General features: G+C 33.1%; 1 protein-coding gene across 1 annotated transcript in view; it reads right to left on the bottom strand.

Annotated features, from left to right (window-relative positions):
- Positions 1–22,115, bottom strand: part of ATAD2B (ATPase family AAA domain containing 2B) — a 150,633-nt gene that overhangs the window by 72,946 nt on the left and 55,572 nt on the right. The window contains exons 14-17 of the mRNA XM_030858299.2: positions 16,982–17,141; positions 11,998–12,088; positions 6,262–6,573; positions 3,793–3,928 (exon numbers count right to left, since the gene is read on the bottom strand). Coding sequence (XP_030714159.1) covers positions 3,793–3,928; positions 6,262–6,573; positions 11,998–12,088; positions 16,982–17,141 — 699 coding nt within the window. The remainder of the gene's footprint in view (positions 1–3,792; positions 3,929–6,261; positions 6,574–11,997; positions 12,089–16,981; positions 17,142–22,115) is intronic.

The following is a 22,115-nucleotide window of genomic DNA, read 5'->3' as shown; positions in this document are numbered from 1 at the left end:
AGATGTTAATAACAGTATAGACAAGAACAGTGTCAGAGGAGGTAGAAGGAAGAGCCTGGAATTAGACTTACTTAGTAAGAAAAATCCATAGGACTTGGTCATTTACTAGATATAGAAGGGAAGAAAGAGGAAAGAGTTGAGAATGATGTCGAATTCTAGCTGGGACAACTGAATGGATGGTAGCTCATAGGACTCATGGGAAGAGAAGGAAAGACACAAGCCAGCATATACCGAAAGATCTGTGACAACAAAGGGTGATAGGCAACTGGACAAAGTTTAAAGCTCAAGAGTGATCTAGGCTTGAGAAAGATTTGGTAGTTACTAACAAAGATGAAAAATAATGAAAATATTGAGAAACATCATTTATCTGTTAGATTGATAAATATTAGAATACCGTTATTAGCAAATAGATGATGGGAAAATCGGTATTCTCATGAATAGTGAGAATGGAAAAAAGTACAATTTTCTGAAATTAAATTTGGCAAGTAGGCCAAATATATGCCAAAATGTATATCCAAGGATATTCTGCAATTCATCCCACTCCCAAAGATTCCCTTACTTCTTAGTGTTCTCTACATTTTTTCCCATAGTACTTATCTTCTAACATCTTATCTATCACACTGATTGTTTTATTGTCCGTCTCCATCTAAAATGTAAGCTGAGTAAGGATCCTAGTATATTTGGTTCACTGACATATTCCAATTACCTAGGACAGCATCTGGCACATGATGGGCACTTTGACAAAATATCTATATGAGTGAATGAATATATGAAAGTGCAAACGATTCAAATAAATAAGAAAATATTATTTTCATCTATCTAGTTGGCAAAGATTTTAAAAGACGAACAGTGCTCAGAAATTACAAGGGAATAGAAAAAATAACCCTCTCATATATTAGTGATGAAATGTAAATTGGTACAACCTTTCTTGAAGGTAATTTAACAATCTCTATCAGGTTTTGAAATGTATACACACTTTGACACAGCAATCAGTTTTTAAAATCTACCTTAAGGTCTGAATCAGAAAATGTTATAAAGATGTATACTTAGAAAGATGTCTATCACAGCACTGTTTATAAAAGAGGAAAACTGGAAATTTCAATTTTTATCAATAAGGTTATATAAATTATGAAACATCCAAAAAATATACTATGCAGCTATTTTAAAAGAATGACATTAAACATATACTGACATGAAATAACATTCCCAACATAGTGGGGGGGAAAGCAAGTTACATTAACAACCTTACAGGAGAATATAATTTGTATAAGATAATATATGGGTCTGTCTATATGGATACAGAGAATATGGAAGTGTGGTCACCAAAATGTTAACACATATTACCTTCAGGTGCTTGGGCTTTAATTTTTACTTTCTTCTTTATGCTCTTCTTTTTTATTTGAATTTTCTACAGAGTATATCATCTTTCTAATCAGAAAAAACAAAGCTACTTTCATTTGGAAAACCTTAAAAAGTTCTGTTTCTAATCCCCTTATGGTAATATACAATAAGAAAGAAAACTTATCTTCCATCATAAGGGTTCTCTACCAGATTGATAGGCCTTAAATAGCTTGACTTCTATTTCATCTTAAATCTAAAGAAAAGGTTGCAACACTGTTTTAGGAAACTATTGCCAGAAAAAGAAACCTACCATCAATGCCCAAACTAGTGTTACTGACACCAGCATTAAAGTCATGCTTTCTATTTGTCTAGAATCTTTTATGTATTAATCTGGCATGCTAACACATGTTGCTCAAACAAAAAAGCTAAACCAAACCAAATCAACAACAACAAAATACATGTGTAGTCCTCATTAAAGGCTTATGTTCTAAAGTAAATGCTTCTTTGGAAAGTGTGAAAAATCATATCATCCAACCTACCCTAAAAAACCCTATCTACCTATTAAGCTCAGAAATCAATTTGGAAACCACATAGTACAAGAGAAAGAATATGATCCCAGGAAACAAACAGTACCAAGTCTGCCCCCTACTAGCAGCATGATCATGGGCAATTTACTTAACTTCTTTGTATCTCAGTTTCCTCATCTATAAAATGATGATACCACAAATGCTAATGACTGTTGAGAGGCCTATATGTATTACTATATACGAAGCCCCAGCTTTATATACCTACCACATGTCTAGTTTGTAATGAGCAACAAATGCTAACTCCTATACCTTCATACTCAAAAGGACAGCAAATGTCACCATTTTTTCTGTGAAGCATTCCTGGACTTCCCTGTGGAAGCTTCTTAGTTCTGCTTTCATAACACTTTAGCCATATCACAATGTTTGTCACCCCCAAGAACAAGAACTCTTCCAGAGTAAGAACTATGTTATATCTTATTCATGCTTCGAGCACCTAGTACAATGCCTGGCACAGGGTAAAAAAAAAAAAAAATGGCAGAATGAGTGAATAAATAAATAATTTATCAAAACATCTTTAAAAAACAGCTCATTCTAGGATATAGCTGTCTCACTATTAAATTAAAGTCAAAGCAATGAACTAGAAAAGCGTATGTAAAAGAGGTTAAAATTAAACCAATTCCTTGAAAAAGGCTAAGCCAACCAAAATAAGCCATACCACTGATATACATTAAATCAGTAACAGAATGTTCTTATTGAAAAATTGATAGTTTCTTAGCTCCTACTATGTATTTCAATTCAAATAACTAAAATTGTCAAAACAAACAGCACACACATGGCACACAGGCTAGCCAGGTGAAAGTCAGAAAAAAATGATTATTCGGTTTTCCCTTAGCCATTAATAAACAGATCTGTAAAATCACTGAAACAGTTTAAGAAAACTTCCCAGAGGGCATAAAAGAAAGGCTCTGGAGTGAAGAAAAAAGTTTCTAATAGAAGAGCTTGCTGTTAAAGAGTAAATTAAAGTAATTTAGTCTCATTTCAAAAACCAAAAAACAAGGAAGGGTTATCAATGCAAATAATCAAATTAACATTTCACCAAAATCTACATGGGAAAAACTTTGATTAAAGACTTAAATGTGTTCAAAATATCTCTAAAGAAAAATTACTTAAAAGTATACACAATCCAGTGTCTTCTAATAAAAGTCCTATTAGACCTACTTGACTGGAGCATTATGGTTCTTTAACTATCATGATAATTATGTAAATGCAAGTGATGACGCTGTTAGTATTTGAAAACTATTTAGTCTCTTAATTTAAAATTACATTAGCACTAAAATTGTTTACCCATTGAAGTGCACAGCAAAAGCTGCTTTAATATAGACAAAGGTAAATGTAAATAGAAAAAACATAAAATCTAAATTAGGAAAGTGTAAACTAATGAGGTTCTGGAGAATCAGAAAGTTATTTGTTTAGTTACTGAGCAATTTCTAATTCAAAACCTCTTTAGTACCCTTAGAATCCTAAATTATCATATGAAACTTATTACAATCAAAATATTCTAGATCATGGTAAATATTTCATTTCTGTCCACTTTAGTTCAAATAAAAAGCAATAAAATTGGGGACATGGGTTTACTTTCTGAAGGCAACCCTTCCTTCTACTCTACTTAAAAAAAAAAAAAAAATCCCACAATCATTTTAGGAAAAAATATCTTGAGTTGACCAATAAACCAATTTATTACCACACAAAAACATAGACACAGTAAAGTTTTCCAGAATTGTGTCCAAACAACAGAAAAACAAAGTCCTCCAGGTTACAACCATAAGTAAAAATATACTGTAATTCTAACTATAAAGTAGTAAAAATCACTCTAAATTGAAAGAAATTTCAATATAAATTGAAATCAATGATATAAATTGCTTACATTGTAAAATGAAGGTAAGGTTTATGTACAGCAGCAGCTGATGACTGTTTCTTTGGTGATCCTGAGTGACAACTGGTCTCGAAAATTGATAAAGCATTCTCATCTTCACTATCATCTAAAATCAGAGTTTCTATATCTGTTTAAAAAAAAAATCACAAAGATTATGAGGCTTAAAAAGTCCTTTAATATTAGTGCCCTACCAAAGCTAAGAAAAACTGTTTTAAAAATCAAGTGGCAAAAACTAATAAGTTATCCATCAAATAACACAGATTGTCCAAGGAAATTGACAAACTACAGTATTCTGAATAATTTATAAATGGAACCAATGTAATTCTTTCACCTTTACAGACTAGTTAAGTGTTATGAGATGCATTTTGGGAGACTACAAGAACTCTGGAAAAGAAATGGCACTCTCATAAAATACTCACCTACTTACTAAAAATTTCTAAGTTAATTTTGACCAAAACCAGTACATTTAATATAAATAAGATGGTTTAATTAATAGAGTAATTGAAGTATGGCCCAGTTCTTACAAAAGCAACAAGGAACAAATTGACCTTTATTTTTTCACATGGCACACACACACATATTTCAAGGAAAATCTAGTCTTAGTTAAGAAGGGACTCAGGAATTCAGTGGGAAAAAAACCACTCTTAAAAAATGTACTCATTCAAGTAACACTGGGTCTTAAGTTGTTGTTCGATGGACTAACGGGAACTAAAATTCCTATTGAAAGTGCCATACTTAAAAATTTATCTGGACTACAACCTAAAGTATTAATAGCCGTAATTCATACACACCTAACAAAAGCGTCAATTCATTCAATAAAAAGCAATGCAACATATGTAGGAGAAATGGGAGGAAATTAAGATTGACAGAAATCATACCCTTCCCCCAAAAAAACAAAGATAAAAATTAGGCATGCTTTCTAAAATGAGATACTGAATTGTGCTGGCAGACACAGATTTCAATGGCTTTTAAAAGCCAAGTATTTAATACAACTAATATTGTAAAGGTTAATCAGAAAATAATTGAGTACCATGTGATTGATAATTTCATATATAAGGAAAGGATACTTGTCTAAGAAAAATATTAAAGACCAAAACAATCCAGAATAATATATCTAAATAACTAAAAAACAATGATTAATAATCAAAGAAAATTTGGGTTCTTTCCTCCACTGGTATGTGACGAAAAAAAATGAAACTAAAGCATACTTTATACTTATGGGGATAAAATGGTAAGAAAACACAGATAATAATGCCATAAAAAAATTCTCAAATGCAAGTAAAGAAGTTACAATCTCTCAGAAGAGAAGGCAAGATTTTTATGACCTTCTAAAGGTGACATAGTCTTTTAAAAATTAAAAAAAATTGGGAGAAGATACATATCCTCAGTTTTGAAAATCAGAGATAAGAAATGTACAATTCATGGCAGAGTAGCTGGCTCATACATAATATTTGTTCTCCTCCTCATTTGACAAATTTAAGAAATCAAGTAATCGATGTGATATTTCATGAGATATTTCATGTGATATTTCATGAGAAAATACATATATGACAAGCAAAATTCATTGAATATCGATGATTTTTACTATATATAACAGTTTTACCATTAACATAATTCATTGGACAATTTTTTATACAGTGCAGACTACATGTTAAACAAAGAAAATGAGGATAATTTTTTTAAATTACTGTCTCTTCTAAGTTCATGGGCTTTTACTTTGATTAGCACAGGAACCTAGAGTTTTCCTGTATATGAGTAACATTTTTAAAAGTAGCTTTCTGTTTTTATCTCAAATCCAACCAAACTACAATCTTGAGGCCAGAAGTCAAGACCTTCTATCATCAGGTTCTAATTTACTGCCCTACTAGTAATTTACACTCCATTAGCGCAGCACACTGCAGAGTGCTGTGCCAATAAAACAGTATGATGAGTTGAATCCAGAGGGACATTATAGCAACATGGTTAAGTGCATGGGCTCTGGAGTCAGGCTCCCTGAGCTTGAGCAAGACCTAGAACTTACTGAGTGACCCTATCTAAGTGAACATCTTCATTTTTGATAGAGTAAGAGTACCTACCCCCAGGATTGTTATGAGGATTAACAAATGACAATTTATGTAAGGGCTTTATGATAATAAAAGAAATGTAAGCCAATAATATCATAGCCAACTTTTCTAAAGGTGGTAACACTCCTACATTAAGATAGTCAGAATGTTCCAAGAGTGAACAAACAGAACAAACATCCATTCATTCTTTTTATGGACACTGACTAGGCAACTACTGTATGCCAGACAATACGCTAGGCCTAGAATAAACAGTGGCCAGTGAAATGGATACATTTCCTATATTCATGGCAAATACAAAAGAGTAACACATAAATACCCTTATAAGAAAACTCAGAATTTATTTACTTATGCCTGTACTTGTTTCATTTTAACAATATGAAAAGGTAATTTATACTACCTTCTTTCTTGTCACTCTGGCTAATTTCAGCATGAGGAAACACTTTTTGCAAGACTGCTAGGATGTTGTTGAAGCTTCTTTCCAGCAGTGGTCTTATGATGGGGGATAGTGCATGTCCCGAAGACATGACAGCACGCTGGGAAGCAGGCACGATATTCTGCATTGCGTGGTAAAAATCTTGGGCGTTGAGCACTATTGAGGAAACATCTAGCTGCAGTTTATGACTGCTAGCATAGATCTGGGGGTAACGCCTCCGCAGGGCAATCAGGGCAGCTTCAGTGCACAGGGCCTTGATATCAGCTCCGCAATAGCCTAATGCACAAAAGGAAAAGGATAACAAAGGTAAGTCCATTTTTCCAAGTATCAACCCTATTTTGCAAATATGCACATCTTTATCTAAAATAAAATACTAAATCAATCATGTGCAATTTCACTAGCAAAATGAAAACTGACCATTTAAAGTCACCTAATAAAACTGTTTACTCATTAAAACTAAAAATGTTTTGAATATTTTAATTAACAAACACATGAACTAATGATATTAAAAGAAAACAAGTCATATATTTTGTGCCAAAACCAATTACAATGTACATCTTTCTTCAGGAAAGGTTTTAAAAAAATAGTTTTATATCAATCTTTCATCAATATTTCCAATTATTAGTTTAGTCCTCATGACATTACAGTTTTCTATAAATTTTTCTAATATTACTAATTTTCAAACACATATAATGGAGCAGTACAAAGTAGTGTACATAAGCGGAAACTTCAAAATCAGAGCTATTCTACTACTAACTCTGAGTGCAACCCACAAGCAGGTTAATATCTTATTACCCCCAAAACTATACTTTAAAGTTATGATCATCTCTGATAGTTCCAAAGGTATTACAGGGAATGAGAATCCATTAAATTTCTACATTATCTTCCTTTATATATATCTATTTAGTTTAAAATGATTGATAATCTAGTTCAAAGGGCTACAAAGATATGAGGTATCATCCATTACCCATATTTAACTGATCATGTAGTTAAACGACAGATCAAGCCACCAGTGCTCTGAAATCATTTCATTCATTTGAGCGACAAATACATAGAAAAACATATGAACTCTTAGGTTTTTACCACAAATGGGAAGAAAACCTCAAACTAGTCATGGTGTTTTTTTATATCGACAATGAAACCTGCATTTGGCCACCTTTATCAGTTATGCCAGCAGTGGGAACCACCCGAACTAATTACAGAACATTAGTCCCTAAGCTCTTCAAAGAGTGGTATCAGGTTTATTTATCTTTTTATATCTCACAATGACCTTGTAGAACACTTAAATACTGAAATTAAAATGGTAATTAGATAGGAAAACTACGAGCAGAGAAGAAATAGTACCAGACTAACTGGCAGAAAAAGAACATTAAGGAACAAAACCATATAAATCAAACTGACTCACACATCTATAATAAATTCTATCCCTATATCCCTCAGTAGGGCAAATGATCACGTTAAACAAGTCCTACACATAACAGAAAACTCCTCACCCTGCTCTCCTTTTTCCACAGCACTTACAACCTTATCATCTACCTATTATGTTTACTGTCTGCCTTCCCCAACTAGAATGTGACCTCTGTAAGAATAGGGGTATTTGTTTGTTTTGTTCGCTAAATGTATCTCAACTACCAAGAACGATGCCTGGCCTGGCATTCAGTAGATATCCAAAAAATATTTCTTGAGTGAAAGAATGAATGAAAAAAGAAAAGAGTAACTCCAAGGTTATAGTTTGGAAACGTATAATTATTAGGTTACCATGTATTACAAGAAAGAAGGGGATGAATCATATCTATTAGGCTTTTCTTTTTCTAAGAAATCTAAATTCTTTTACTATTAAACCAACTTACTCACTGTAACTAAAAATTTCAATGAAAACTATCAAGTACTATATTCATAAACATTTATTCAGAGGTAGGGGAAAACTTAATATGACCTATGAGAATTTAATTCAGAAAACTATAAGCAGATTAAGCATTAACACTGCCCCATGACAGCAATCAATCTCCCAAATAATTCTTCAGAATAACCAAGTTTACCACGTCTCTCATTTTATTTTCTATTTCTCAATGAATGAACCTGACAAAAAGTATCTTTTCCTGTTCCATACACATCTGTTACATTAGTTCAACAAAATAACTGCAGAACACCAGCTCAGTTATAAACAGTTAACTAAATAATTCATTTCAGAGGAAGTAAAGAATAAACTACCGTCTTCAAAAAAATATAAACCACATTTCTTTTTCTTCTTTAAAAGTATATATACTTAGTGAACATACCACATGACCCTATTTTTAAGTGCAAAAACCTAATTAAAAAAGAGAAAACGTTCAAAAACAATGCAGAACAGAAAAAAGCCACTAAAAGGTATTTTATGTAGTAAATGTTGCCCATAACATTTATGTTTGACATAATAATATAAATAGCAATGTTTGTTCATTTTTTTTTAATTTATTAAAGATAATTTTAAAGCTTATCAACAATAATAGATTCCACTTAAAGAAGTAAATTTTCTTCACTGAGTTAAATAGATGTTTTGTATATTGACACATTTTATTAACCATATCAAAAAAATCACATTTGTTAATATCATCACCAATCTCATCGCTAAAGTCTTTTAAGTGCTGGCAAGCTGTCAGCTCACAATGACAAATATAAGTCATAGAATGCCCTTTGAGAACTGCTGTGTAGCTTATAATCCCTTTTTTGTTTTTTAAAAAATCCTAATTTTTGCTTGGAAGTTTGAATTTCATCATTAGTTATAAACTAATCCTTGAAAAAAATAAAGAAGTAAATTTTCTCATGGATTATCATAACCAACAGACTATAAATGATAGGATTTATCTTCTTTACATTTGTTTGTGAATGAGAATTACTAGTTTATATCTGTGGTTGTCAACCTTGACTAGTCATCTGAATAAACAATGAAAATGAGTCAAAAATAGATTCCCGACAAACTTAATGAATCAGAATCACTAAGTGGTGGTTTAATATCATAAATGTGTATTTTGAGAAAACTTTACAAGTGATACTGATATACAAAAAAATTGAGAACTACTGAATTTATAATACACTTTCCTTACTAGACTCTAAAACAGAATTAAAGGTACATCATAACCATGGCTAAATAGGCTATATTAAGGGTGACCACATGTCCTGGTTTTGGCCATTTGCCTTGTCATAATTAACAGCGTATTTTTTCACTCTCAAAAGGGTCCTGGTTTAGAAAAATAGACGATATGACTATTCTAGAAATACTGAAATACAGCCTTTTGAGAGTTAAAAGTTGATGTTAAATATCAATATCCCTTCCATAAGAATTCCATAACTATACTAGTTCTACCATTACAACTCTAATAGTCTGATGAACACACATAGCTAGATACCAAAGAAAACGCATTCCTAAATACTGCTATTAAGATGGAAATTTGTCTGAAAGAATGAAAATATAAGCTATTCAAAGAGGTTATAAACTAGAGAAAGGTAATAAAATTTTATGAAGTTACTTTTTAAGTAAAATACCAAACAATGAAGGTCCACAAGCTAAGATGCCACACTGACAGATACGCTTTCATTGTTTTGGCCCTCTTAGTGAAAATGAATAGAGAAATATGATTAGATTAAAGTTCTTCATTAACCTTAAGTTCCTACTATTTGTGCACATGTTCTGGATACCAAATTATTTGAAGACTACTAAAAATCACACCTATTATGCATGCAAACCTCCAAGTACTTGGGAATTCATTTCAAGATAAAAGTTACCAAATCCATAACCTCTAACAAGAGGTCAACTATCTTTGCAGTCGTTCATTAAGACTGCATACTCTTTTGTTAGGCATAAATTTCATTCAGCTGAACCCATACATGTTAAAACATCTTTGGGATACCTAAGTGCTAAGCTCATAATGAATTAAAAATTTATTGCTATTCCGTTCCTGTTGGAAGACCTGTATTTGCTTTTTTCTTTTTTTTTTTAAAGTGAACTTAAATGAAATAAATGTCATAATCAAAATCAGAAGTCAGTTAATTATAATGGATTTTTATGTCACTCTCCAGTAAGAAAATAGAGTATATATAAGCAGATTCTAAACCAGCAACGCCACCCCCAAAAAAGGCAAGAGAACTTTTTCAGTCCTATAAAAAAATATGTCTTAAAATTTTTTTAACTTAAGAAACAGACTAAAAGCTAAAATAAATAACTTGGTAAAATGAGAAGGAGTGGCCTTTCGAAATGAAAAAGGAAACTGAGAGTCTAATATTTAAGATGAAGAATTAGAGTATATAGTATTTCAGATGGTAGATAGGGTAAAAAAGTAATTTTAAAATTACTCTTAGGGAATTTCCAAAATTATTTGAAGACTTCTGCTTATTTCAGTTAAGGATCATTCTGTGACAAATTCACAGATGAATCTACAAATATTTCCCATTCTGATCTATACTGTAACACAATAATATCATAAAAGTAACAGGAAATAAAAGGGGTCAAATTTCAAAAAGGGCAAAGACTGGATTTTGTACCAAATACCACCCTCTCCCATAAAGCAGCACAAGGCTTTGCAAAGGTCAAGCCAAATTTACATGAAATGGGTTTGGCGCATGCTCTCTTATACCAGGCAAAGCTTAAACTGGAGTAGTGCTGGAGAGATTTACGTTTTCTCCTCACCAGAAGATGTCGAGGTCTTTGTGGTTCAAAAGCTGAGGTATGCTGCTTCGGAGATGGAGGTCCCTGTGGATGAAGAGGATAATTCGGATGTAGCTAACTGAATGGACTAATGTTCTATTTAAGTTTTAATTATTTGATGGTGGACCACAATGATTTTTTAACTAAGTTGTTCTTTTTGGTTTTGGTAACTTTAAAATTTTCCCAAGTAGACTGCTGACTGTTAGTGGACTTATTAGGGGGACTTCTTCATAATGCTTAAAAAAAGTTCATGGAGAGATTTTTTAATTTATATTTTTGAGAGAATAAGAGGAAAACAGACAAAAGACAGAAAAAGAATGAAGGAAAAATACCTGTGTGTATATTCAGTTGCTTAATACCACATTCATTTTTATTTCAGACCTAATTAGAGCCAAAACCCTGAATTCTAAAACCTCTGAATTCCGTCTCCTATGTATGGTCATGCATGTACATAAAACACTCTCACCATATCCTTTTAGGACAGTAGTGTTCGTTCACTCTGTAGGAGATCTTCTACTTTGTGAATAACTTATTAACTTGGAGAGTTTTACATTTGGGGAAATACTAGCAGATGTCATTAAGTATTTTCTTTGAAGACTCCTCTCACTCAACTTCTTTCTAAACCACCAGCATGAGGATGAGTCCATCATGTAATCTGTGAAGTAAAAGACTACAATCCTGCCCTATCCCTGGACCTTCACCTCTCGTTTAAGCTTATTTTTCTTAGTAAAACTTCTGAAAGGGAACAATTCCTAAAAGGAGACACTGTAGTAATACTGGAAATCCAGCACTCAATGAAAGGCATATGACCACTGAGCTTTGATAATCAAAACACCTAATGGCAGCTAAAATTCTAATTTAGAAGTGTTCAAACGTCAAGTGAAATGTTTACATTTAAAGGCAAAGCCATCTATTGCACAAAAACACAACTATACTCATTCACATTCCAAACATAAGGGGAAAGGGAGGCTGATCAGAACAAACAATGACAATCAAAAAATTCAAACAGTAGCACTTACCAACACATGTTTCAGCCAATTCACCTAAAAAAGCATCTGACAATTTTGGATTCCAGTCCCTGGTATGGATCTGTAAAATGTGTTTTCTTGCCTAAGAAGAAAAGCACAGATAAATAAAATCTTGCCTAAGGAAAAAAGTACAAATAAATAAAATATCCTCAACCCCAAAATGTATTAGATGGAACAAATTTATCAACTAACCATATCCCAGAAAAGCAACTGTTTATTTTAAAAGAAACATAAACAGCTTGGCATCCGTATCAACTCTGATTCCCATAATAACCTTGTGAGCTATGTAGCAGAGATCTTTGTTTCACAAACTAAGATACCTGAGAGGTAAAGGAACTTGACTAGCGGCACATATGACTACGTGACTGATATAGGACTAGAACTCAAAACTAAATTTCACTTTCCTCCAAGTCATTTTAACCATTTGAAAACATGTAAACAAAAAAACTTTAATGTGTTATAATAATCATCTTTTAAACAAACCTTATATTTAGATTTCACAGGCCTTTTGGTTCTAATATGCATAAAGTATCATTAAAGTTTTAAGTTGAAGAAGTTTTCAATTAAGTAAATAAATATAATAAACATCATCTTGTAGGTTAGTTAATGCTTTCACATTTAATATATAACAAGGTAATCTCCATAAATATTAATTGAATTCACTGTAAAAGAAAGGTTTAAACAATTTTACCTTGATTTTTTTCTTTCAAAAGAGCATTCTTTACCTTAAATCTAACTGTATAGCACAATCAAAATTTTAACATCTTGGTTCCAAATTAAATGAAATTTCTTTTTCTCCCACAGTAAAACATAAACACTGAAGTATGAGTCCATAATCACCTGAAAAGTCACATCAGAATTTTTTTTTCACATTTGCCTTCTTTCAGGGGAAAGACAATGCTTTCTAAAATTGAGTATACTTGGGCTTCCCTGGTGGCGCAGTGGTTGAGAGTCCACCTGCCGATACAGGGGACACAGGTTCATGCCCCGGTCCAGGAGAATCCCACATGCCGCGAAACGGCTGGGCCCGTGAGCCGTGGCCACTGAGCCTGCGCGTCCGGAGCCTGTGCTCCGCAACGGGAGAGGCCACAGCAGTGAGAGGCCCGCGTACCGCAAAAAAAAAAAAAAAAAAAAAAAATTGAGTATACTTGTTTCCTCAACACTGTTACTTGAGTTTCTTGAGACTATGAAAAAGCAAATTATAACCAAGATGATAATATTATTGCCTTGGTGAGGAATCTGGGGTCTAGCACAAAAACAAAAAGAACTTGAAAGTTTTCAAGATAAACTTTGCTCAAAAAGTTGACAAAATCTGGAATCAATAGCTATTGCTTCAATTCCAAGTTCCAAGTTAGGTGTTCAGCTACCAAAAATAAATCAATGATGTAAGAAATATTTTCTTTCAACTTGAAATATCTGCCTGAACAGATATTAAAAGAATATAAAACCAAGGCCCCCAAAAAATATAATTCTCAGAGCTTACATAGTCTAGAAGATGACATTAAGAATCTATATAGACTTCATTAGCAGAAGGGGCGCCACTCATTCAAGACCCTTAGAGAATCAGAAACACGGCAAAAAAAAATCTAAGCTGGAAGATATCTCAAAAAAGATCTATCGGGGCTTCCCTGGTGGCGCAGTGGTTGGGAGTCCGCCTGCCGATGCAGGGGACGCGGGTTCGTGCCCTGGTCCGGGAATATCCCACATGCCGCAAAAAAAAAAAAAAAAAAAAAAAATCTATCTGTATCCCTTCATTTTACAAAATAAGTAAAGATTTAGAGGAAATGAAATTAATTACGTAAAGTCAAAAGTTATTGTCAGGTCTCTGAGACGTTTAAGTGCCTTTCTCTTTTTCTATATAAAGAGTCTCCTTTCTTTATCATAAAAACAAGAAATAGAAGAATTTATTTAAATCAAGAAATGTTTCATTACAATTTACTCTATATGGCATACAGAATAGTAAATCATATGGTTTCTCCTAATAGAAAGTAGCTTCCTCTATTATTAAGAGTCAAAGGCAAACTCAGGTCACTCATTCTTTAGGATTCATGAATATACACATAACATTTATAACAATAATCATACTGCTGCTGATGATAAACAAAAGAAATTAAGCATTACTGCATAAAGAAGGTACATGCTATTTTATGGTAATAAAGAGTTAACAAAATTATTAAAATTTGGCACCAAGACTTACTTTTTTTGTTGTTTGTTTTTTACTGTCACTTGCTCAAATAGCAAGAGTCATGATATTCCACTTCCCAAACTGCATGCTAATATTAGACACTGACTGGTATCAATTTAAATTAATAACCAAATGGAGCCTTATGACTGCCCTTAACCCTTCTCTATTCTATTCATGAGGCTATCTTCCAGCAGACTAGTTCATGGCTTCTCTGTCTTCACGCTCAGCCTCTCGTTCAGAACTTGCTTCCTAATCCACTGAGAAAACTGAAGCAATCAGAAGGAAACTTCCAAAGGTACCCCATACCAACTCTGTCCACCTGTTAGCATGTGTACCCGCAATATTCTGTCTTCTCCCTATTATAACAGATGAACTATCAAATTCCTATCTATAGTCATTCTCGGGACCTCCCTGGTGGTCCAGTGTCTAAGACTCCACGCTCCCAGGGCAGGGGGCCCAGGTTTGATCCCTGGTCAGGGAACTAGATCCCACATGCTGCAACTAAGACCCAGCAGAGACAAATAAATAAATAAAATTTTTTTAAATTAAAAATAAAGTCATTCTCATCACTCATACATTAAATCCAATCCCCCTTCTCGCCTATCAAGGCAAGAAGATAATTCTCCTTTCTCAATTTCATCACCAAAACTTCCTTCCCTACGGGATATTTCTCCCATCTTAAAAATAACAAAACACCTTCTCTTGTCCCCAATTTGCTCAACATCTCACCTCAATCCTTTGCTTCTTATTACAGCAAAACACTTTGAAAAATTTATCTCCATTCACTGTCTCCAATTCCTCCGCTCCATTCACTTAAACTAACCATATTCGAGTCAAGTTTTTTGCACCCACTACTAATTGAAATTGTTCCCATCAGGTTTCACCAATGACCTACATAATGCTAAATACAATCGCCAATCTTCTGTCATGTGATTTAATTTAGCAACATCCGACACAGTTAATTATACCTTCCCCATTGATATAGTTTCTTCACCTGGCTTCCAGAATCCCACTCTCCTAGTTTTCCTCTTACCTTACTGACTGCTTCTTAAGACAGAGGAATTGTATCATCTAGTCTCATGACCTTAAATATTACCTAAGGAAAAAAAGGTGAACAGCCAGTCTAGGTTTTTTCCACAGACCCAGGCCAAGAAAAATGATCTTAAGTTTAGGTCTTAAGCACTGTTTTCTTGAAACTTCGAAAGTTAAAATTAACATGGAAAACTATGTTCAAGATCCATACTTATACAATATAGTAAGCCACAGAACATTTCCATCATCACAGAAAATTCAACTGGACAGTACTGTTCTAGACCTCGTTTACTGTTAAATCTCTGATTTGTGTGGACTATACCTGAATTGTAAGGACTATGGTTGGCATATGGACTTTGAGGCCTACATGACTAGGACACTAGAGAAGATAATTGGAAAATCAAGGTAATGGCTTTCCTGTGCCGAAATGAACACTGGCTGTGTCTCTTAGAGCTAATAAGCATATTTTCCCCATCTACTGGTAGAGCCTAAAAGATGTGCTTGAACTGTTGTAAGATGTTCCAAATAAGATAGCTGATGCTTCCCCATGCTGAAGTAGACTACTTCAGTCTTGTCTCCTATAACTAAGCGTACCTCTATGCACTGGTACAGCCCTAGAAGCTCACTCGGGTAACAAAAATGATGCTGTATACACTATGTTTCCCATTCTGACAAAGCTAAATAAACTTGGTGCCAAAAAAAAGCCTATAAGTTGGATCGTCAATCCAAAACTGAGACAGATATAGTGGCTGTTCAGACTGTCGAACTGAGGTAGAGACTGCTCTACACAGACTGCTCTATACAGCAGAGCCATTGCCTTCATTTCCCTAGAGTCTACTGTACTGTACTAATCACTAAGCTTCTCACATCTATGTACATAAACAAGGCATTTTACAGAGATCCAAAATCAAAGCCATATAATAGCAAGTGCTCGTGTGTGCGTGTGTGTGTATAAATATATATATTCATATGTAGTACCTTCTCTGCTCTCTTTTGGTTATATTTATATAGGTATGTGTTATAAAGGTTCTAATTAGGCTTGATATGTTTAATACATGCAAAGCATTGTCAAATACAGAATCTTCTCTGAATATGTCCCTCCCTCTCAAATATAAATGTGCAGTGAAGATGACAGTCAATGATTAAACTGGTCAAAGACTAACCAAAATATTGCCAAGTAAAAATAGGACAAGAGAACTCTGTATAACATATTAAATAACATTTTACATAGTCAATGACTACACATTGCCCTGTTTCACTTATGTTCTTATTTTTTTTATTATGTTCTTTTTAAAACTACACTATAATGAATGGCATTTGCTGCTTTTAATTAAGATGTTACAGCCATTTCTATGAGAATTTGCATATTGGGCTCTTATTCATAAAGCTACCATTACTCTAAAAATGTTATTTTTATGGGAACAAAGCTACTTTGGTGAACAAGAGACATATAACCTGTCATACAAGATAATTAATACAATGTGGAGAACTAAAGAAAAGAGTAAGTAAGCATCTATAGTAACCTAAAAATCATACCCTTACTTCCTAAAAATCATAAACTTTCTGATAATTGTTAACAAAAAAGATTAAATTATTCAATAATGACAAGAATTTTTTACGGAGTAACTAAGATATCCAACAAGCACAAAATTTTGAAAATGACAACTCATAAAATACCACTTTCAAAGTATATGTATACATATATATATATTTCATAATTGAGTCACAAATAAATCTTAATATATCAAAAACTCTTACCTTTTGATCAGGAAGGTTGAAAAGAAATTCTCTGTCAAAACGACCAGGTCTCCTGAGAGCAGGATCTATAGAATCAAGTCTATTTGTAGCACCAATAACAACAATTTCGCCCCTATTGTCTAATCCATCCATAAGAGCAAGGAGGGTTGATACTATAGAGCTGTAACAAAATTTTCAGACAAAATTTTAAAAAGGGAAGAAAGAAAAAGTTGCAAAAATTGCTGCTTATACTAACTTTTATCAGTCTTAAAGACTAAAAAAATGGATTTTTATATCCATGTTCACAAGTAAAACTAAGTTCCATTTAACTTTCTCATATCACTCTAAATAGGTTTAAGTCTTCTGCAGATATAACTGACATACAATACACTGAATATATTTAAAGTATACAAATTGCTAAGTTTTGAAGTATGTGAAACTATCACCATAATGAAAAAAAGTAATATCCATCATGCTCTTCTTCATGCCCTTCAAAATCCATTCCCTACTGCTCTTCTTTGACCCAATCCCCTGGCAACCACTGATCTGAGTTCTGTCACTATAGATTAGCTTGCATTACCTAAAATTTTATATACATGGGATCACACAGTAAATACTTTTTTTTTCTGGATTCTTTCCCTCAGCATGATTATTTTGAAATTCACCACATTGTTGGTTTAACAATAGTTTATTCCTTTTCATTGCTAAGCAATATTCCATTTTGTGGATGGATCCCAATTTGTTGATTCACATGTTGATGGACATTTAGACTGTTTCCAGTTTTTGGCTATTACCAAAAAAGCTGTGAACATTCATACAGGTCATGAAGATGTTCCCACAGGTTTTTTCCTAGAAGTTTTATACTTTTACCTCTTAAGCTTAGGCCTTCATCCTCTTAACCTTTAATGCTTACAGAATCTAAAATAACATCATATTTTGTATTCCTAAATATTGCTTTATCACTGTCTTTTTTTATCATGGCCAATTGTGCAACAGGTTGGTCAATTTTATTTTTTTCAAAGAAGTGACTTTCTACTTTCCTGATTTCTGCATATCTCTGTTTGCAGTTCATACATAGTTAGCTATAATTTTTTATTTTACTAATACCAGAGATTGCTTAGAGTTAGGACAATAGTTCTCGATAAAAACATAAAATTCTCTGCTTATCTTTTTGTCATTTGTTTCTTATATTTTGTATATTACTAAACTTTGGAAATTAGTTGTGATTTAAGGCACAATATATGGTCAATTTTTATAAATGCTGTATTTGTTTGAAAACAGTGTTCATTCTATAATTGCCTTAGATAAGTATGCCCACAAGATCAGATTAATATAATAAAGTTTTTCAAATAATCTGTAGAGAATTTATTTTATGCTCATTTGGTCTATTAATTACTGAGAGGTACATGATATCTCTCACAATGATTATCAATTTGACTCTTTGCAGTTCTGTCAATTTTTGTTTTATACAGTTTGAAATGTAGTAATTAGGGAATTATAAATTTTAAACTATTACATCTTTTAATAAATTGAAGATTTTATCATTGTAAATTGATCCTCTTTTTATGTATAATAATGCTTTCTGTCTTAGTCTCTTTTGTCTAATATAGCAATAGTAGCTTTCTGTTAGTATTTACTTGATACACTTTTATACCATTTTCTGAATTTGACTATTTTGGACATTTTACATAAATGAAACAGTACAATATGTGATCTTTTGTGTCTGGCTTTGTTTCAACTAGCGTAACATATGTGAGGTTCACCAATGTTACATGTATAAGATAAACACATGTAGCATGTGTCAGAATCTCATTCCTTTTTGAGGCTGAATGATATTCTACCATGTGGATATACCACATTTTATTTAACCATTCATCAGCTAATGGACATCTGGGTTATTTCCATGTTATGACTATTATGAATAACACTGCTGTGAATATTTGTGACTAAGCTTTTGCATCCCTTTTTCCCACCATTTGGAACCTCTCTTATATGTATCCTTATATGTATTGATAGTTACAGTTTCACAAGTAAATACATATGTTAAAATTACCAAGTGTACTCTTCAAGTATATCAATGAGTATATACAGTATTCTGTATCAATTATACCTCAATAAAAGAGCTTTAAAAAAATCAGTAGTAGGGGGCTTCCCTGGTGGCACAGTGGTTGAGAGTCCGCCTGCCGATGCAGGGGACACGGGTTTGTGCCCCGGTCTGGGAAGATCCCACATGCTGCGGAGCAGCTGGGCCCATGAGCCATGGCCGCTGAGCCTGCGTGTCCAGAGCCTGTGCTCCACAACGGGAGAGGCCACAACAGTGAGAGGCCCGCATACCGCAAAAGAAAAAAAAAATCAGTAGTAGGGCTTCCCTGGTGGTGCAGTGGATAAGAATCTGCCTGCCAATGCAGGGAACACAGGTTCGATCCCTGGTCTGGGAAGATCCCACATGCCATGGAGCAGCTAAGCCCATGCACCACAACTACTGAGCCTGCACTCTAGAGCCCGCAAGCCACAACTACTGAAGACCGCACGCCTAGAGCCCATCCTCCGCAACAAGAGAAGCCACAGCAACGAGAAGCCCGTGCACCGCAATGAAGAGTAGCCCCCCTCGCCCTAACTAGAGAAAGCCTGCGCGCAGCAACGAAGACCCAACGCAGCCAAAAATAAAAATAAATTAATTAATTTTTTAAAAAATCAGTAGTAAAATAAAAAGATTCTAAAATATCTCCAAATATTCTCTTTAGAAAAGCAAGAAATGAAAAACAAAAAGAAAACACACATAAATAGAAAACAAACATGAAATGGTATTCTCCAATTCATTTGTGTCAATGATTACACAAACATTAATGGATTAAACTTTCAAATTAAAATGAAGAGATTGTCCAGTTAGGAAAACAAGACCCAACTATGTATTATCCACAAAAGTAATACTCTAAATATTAAGACACTGAAAGGTAGGTAGTAAGTTAATGGAAAAAAAAATGTACCAAGCAAAAAACATCAGCAGTCTAGATTAGCTTAATCATTATCTAATCATTAGATAATCATTTCATTAGATTCTAATGAAAATAGATTTCAAAACAAAAAGTATTAACAAAGATAAAGAGGGGCATTTCATAATTAGAAGGCAACTTCAAAATAAAGACATCCAAAATAATAAATGCGTTTGCACCCAAAACAAAACTTCAAAATAAATGAAACAAAAACTGGCAGAATTAAAGAGACAATTCTACAATCATAGTTGGACATTTTACCACATCTCTCTAATGTTCATAAAATAACTAGACAAAAAAATCAGTAAAAACACAAAACGTCCTGCATAACATTATTATAACCCTGTCTTACTTGATATATATAGAGAATATTACACCACAAACAGCAGAATACAAATTCACAACACAGACAATACCTGGGACATAAAGAAAACTGCAGTGAATTTAAAATGACTTTAAGAGTTATCGTTTCTGACCACAATAAAATTAAATTAGAGAAACTAATACAGTGTTTTATGTTAATTATACCTCAATTAAAAAATTAAATTAGAAACAATAAGATAAAAAACACAACTTGTAAACTAAACAACACACTTCTAAATATTCATTGTGTCAAAGAAGAAATGACAAGACGAATTGGAAATTAGTTTGAACTGTAGGACACTGATTATATAAGAGGTCAAAAACTGGGATGCAGCTAAAGCAGTGCTTAAAAAGAAATTTATAGCTTTCAATGCCTATATTAGAAAAGAAAAAAGTTGCAGTCAAAGTCTAAAATTCCATCTGAATAATTTAGAAAAAGAGAAAACTAAACCTAAAGCAAACAGAAGAAACAAACAAACAAAAAGCCAAGAAAAGTCAAAATGCATATTGCTAAATGCATATTGCTAAATGAAAGAAGTTAACCTGAAAGATTACATGCTGGATGATTACAAATACATAGCATTACGGAAAGGGCGAGGGTAGATAGTAAAAAATCATTAGTGCCAGGGACTGAGGGGGTGGGGTGGGGAGGGAAAGGAGGGATGAGTTGGTAGAGCACAGAGGATTTTTAGGACAATGAAAATACTCTGTGTGATACTATAATGACATATGCATGTTATTATACATTTGTCCAAACTCACAAAATGCAAAACACCCAGAGTGACTACACACTTTGTGTGATTATCATGTGTCAATGCAGGTTCCTCAATTGTAACAAATGTACCCTCTCTGATGAAAGATGTTGATAATGGGGGAGGCTGTGTATCAGTGTGGGCACAGAGTAAATGGAATAATCTCTGTACCTTCCTCTCAATTATGCTGTAAACCTAAAACTGCTCTTTAAAAAAGATTTTTTTTAAAATTACAAAGAACAAGGTTGGGGACTTATACTAATAAGACTGTATAAATTTCTCAAGTAATTAAGTCAATGATATAAGGATAAACCTAAAGATCAATGAAACCAACTAACAAGTCTAGGAATAGACAACTTAATGGTCAATTTCTGACAAAGATGCCAAGTAATTCAATGGAGACAGGTAACCTTATCAATAAATGGTCCTGGAACAATTGGAAAAAAAAATATGGAAAAAGTAAATTTCAGTCCATACCTTGCACTAGCTATAAAAATTAACTCAAACCCTTACCTTATGTTGACATATGAATGTTAACTTTAAAATGAATCACTGACCAAAATTTAAGGGCTAACACTACTAATATTTTAGAAGAAAATATAGAATAGTTGACAAATTGGTTTAGGAAATTATTCTCAAGACACAAAAATATATACCAAAACAATTTACATAATGGGCTTCATCAAGACTAAAACTTTTTGATTTTCAAAAAGTCATATTTAAGAAAAAGGCAAGCCAGACTAGTAGAAAACTTTTCAAAACATAGATCTGACAAAGGGCTTGTTTTAAGAGCACATAAAAAAAATCTTACACTACAATGAGACATACAATATGATTTCTTTATTTTTAAAGGGTAAAATAATATAACAGACATTTCACAAAAGAAAATATGTAAATGAGCAATAAGTGCATGCAAAGATGCTCAATATTATTAGTCAACAGAAAAATGAAAATTAATCCACTGCTACACACTCATTAGAATAGCAACAGTTAGAGAGTAAAAATACGAAATGCTGGCAAGAATGAGAAGCATCTCAAATCCTGATA

This window comes from Globicephala melas, chromosome 12, assembly GCF_963455315.2.
Source record: "Globicephala melas chromosome 12, mGloMel1.2, whole genome shotgun sequence".
NCBI lineage: Eukaryota > Metazoa > Chordata > Mammalia > Artiodactyla > Delphinidae > Globicephala > Globicephala melas.
Note: the sequence above shows the minus strand (reverse complement) of the source record. Positions and strands in the feature narration are given on the sequence as shown.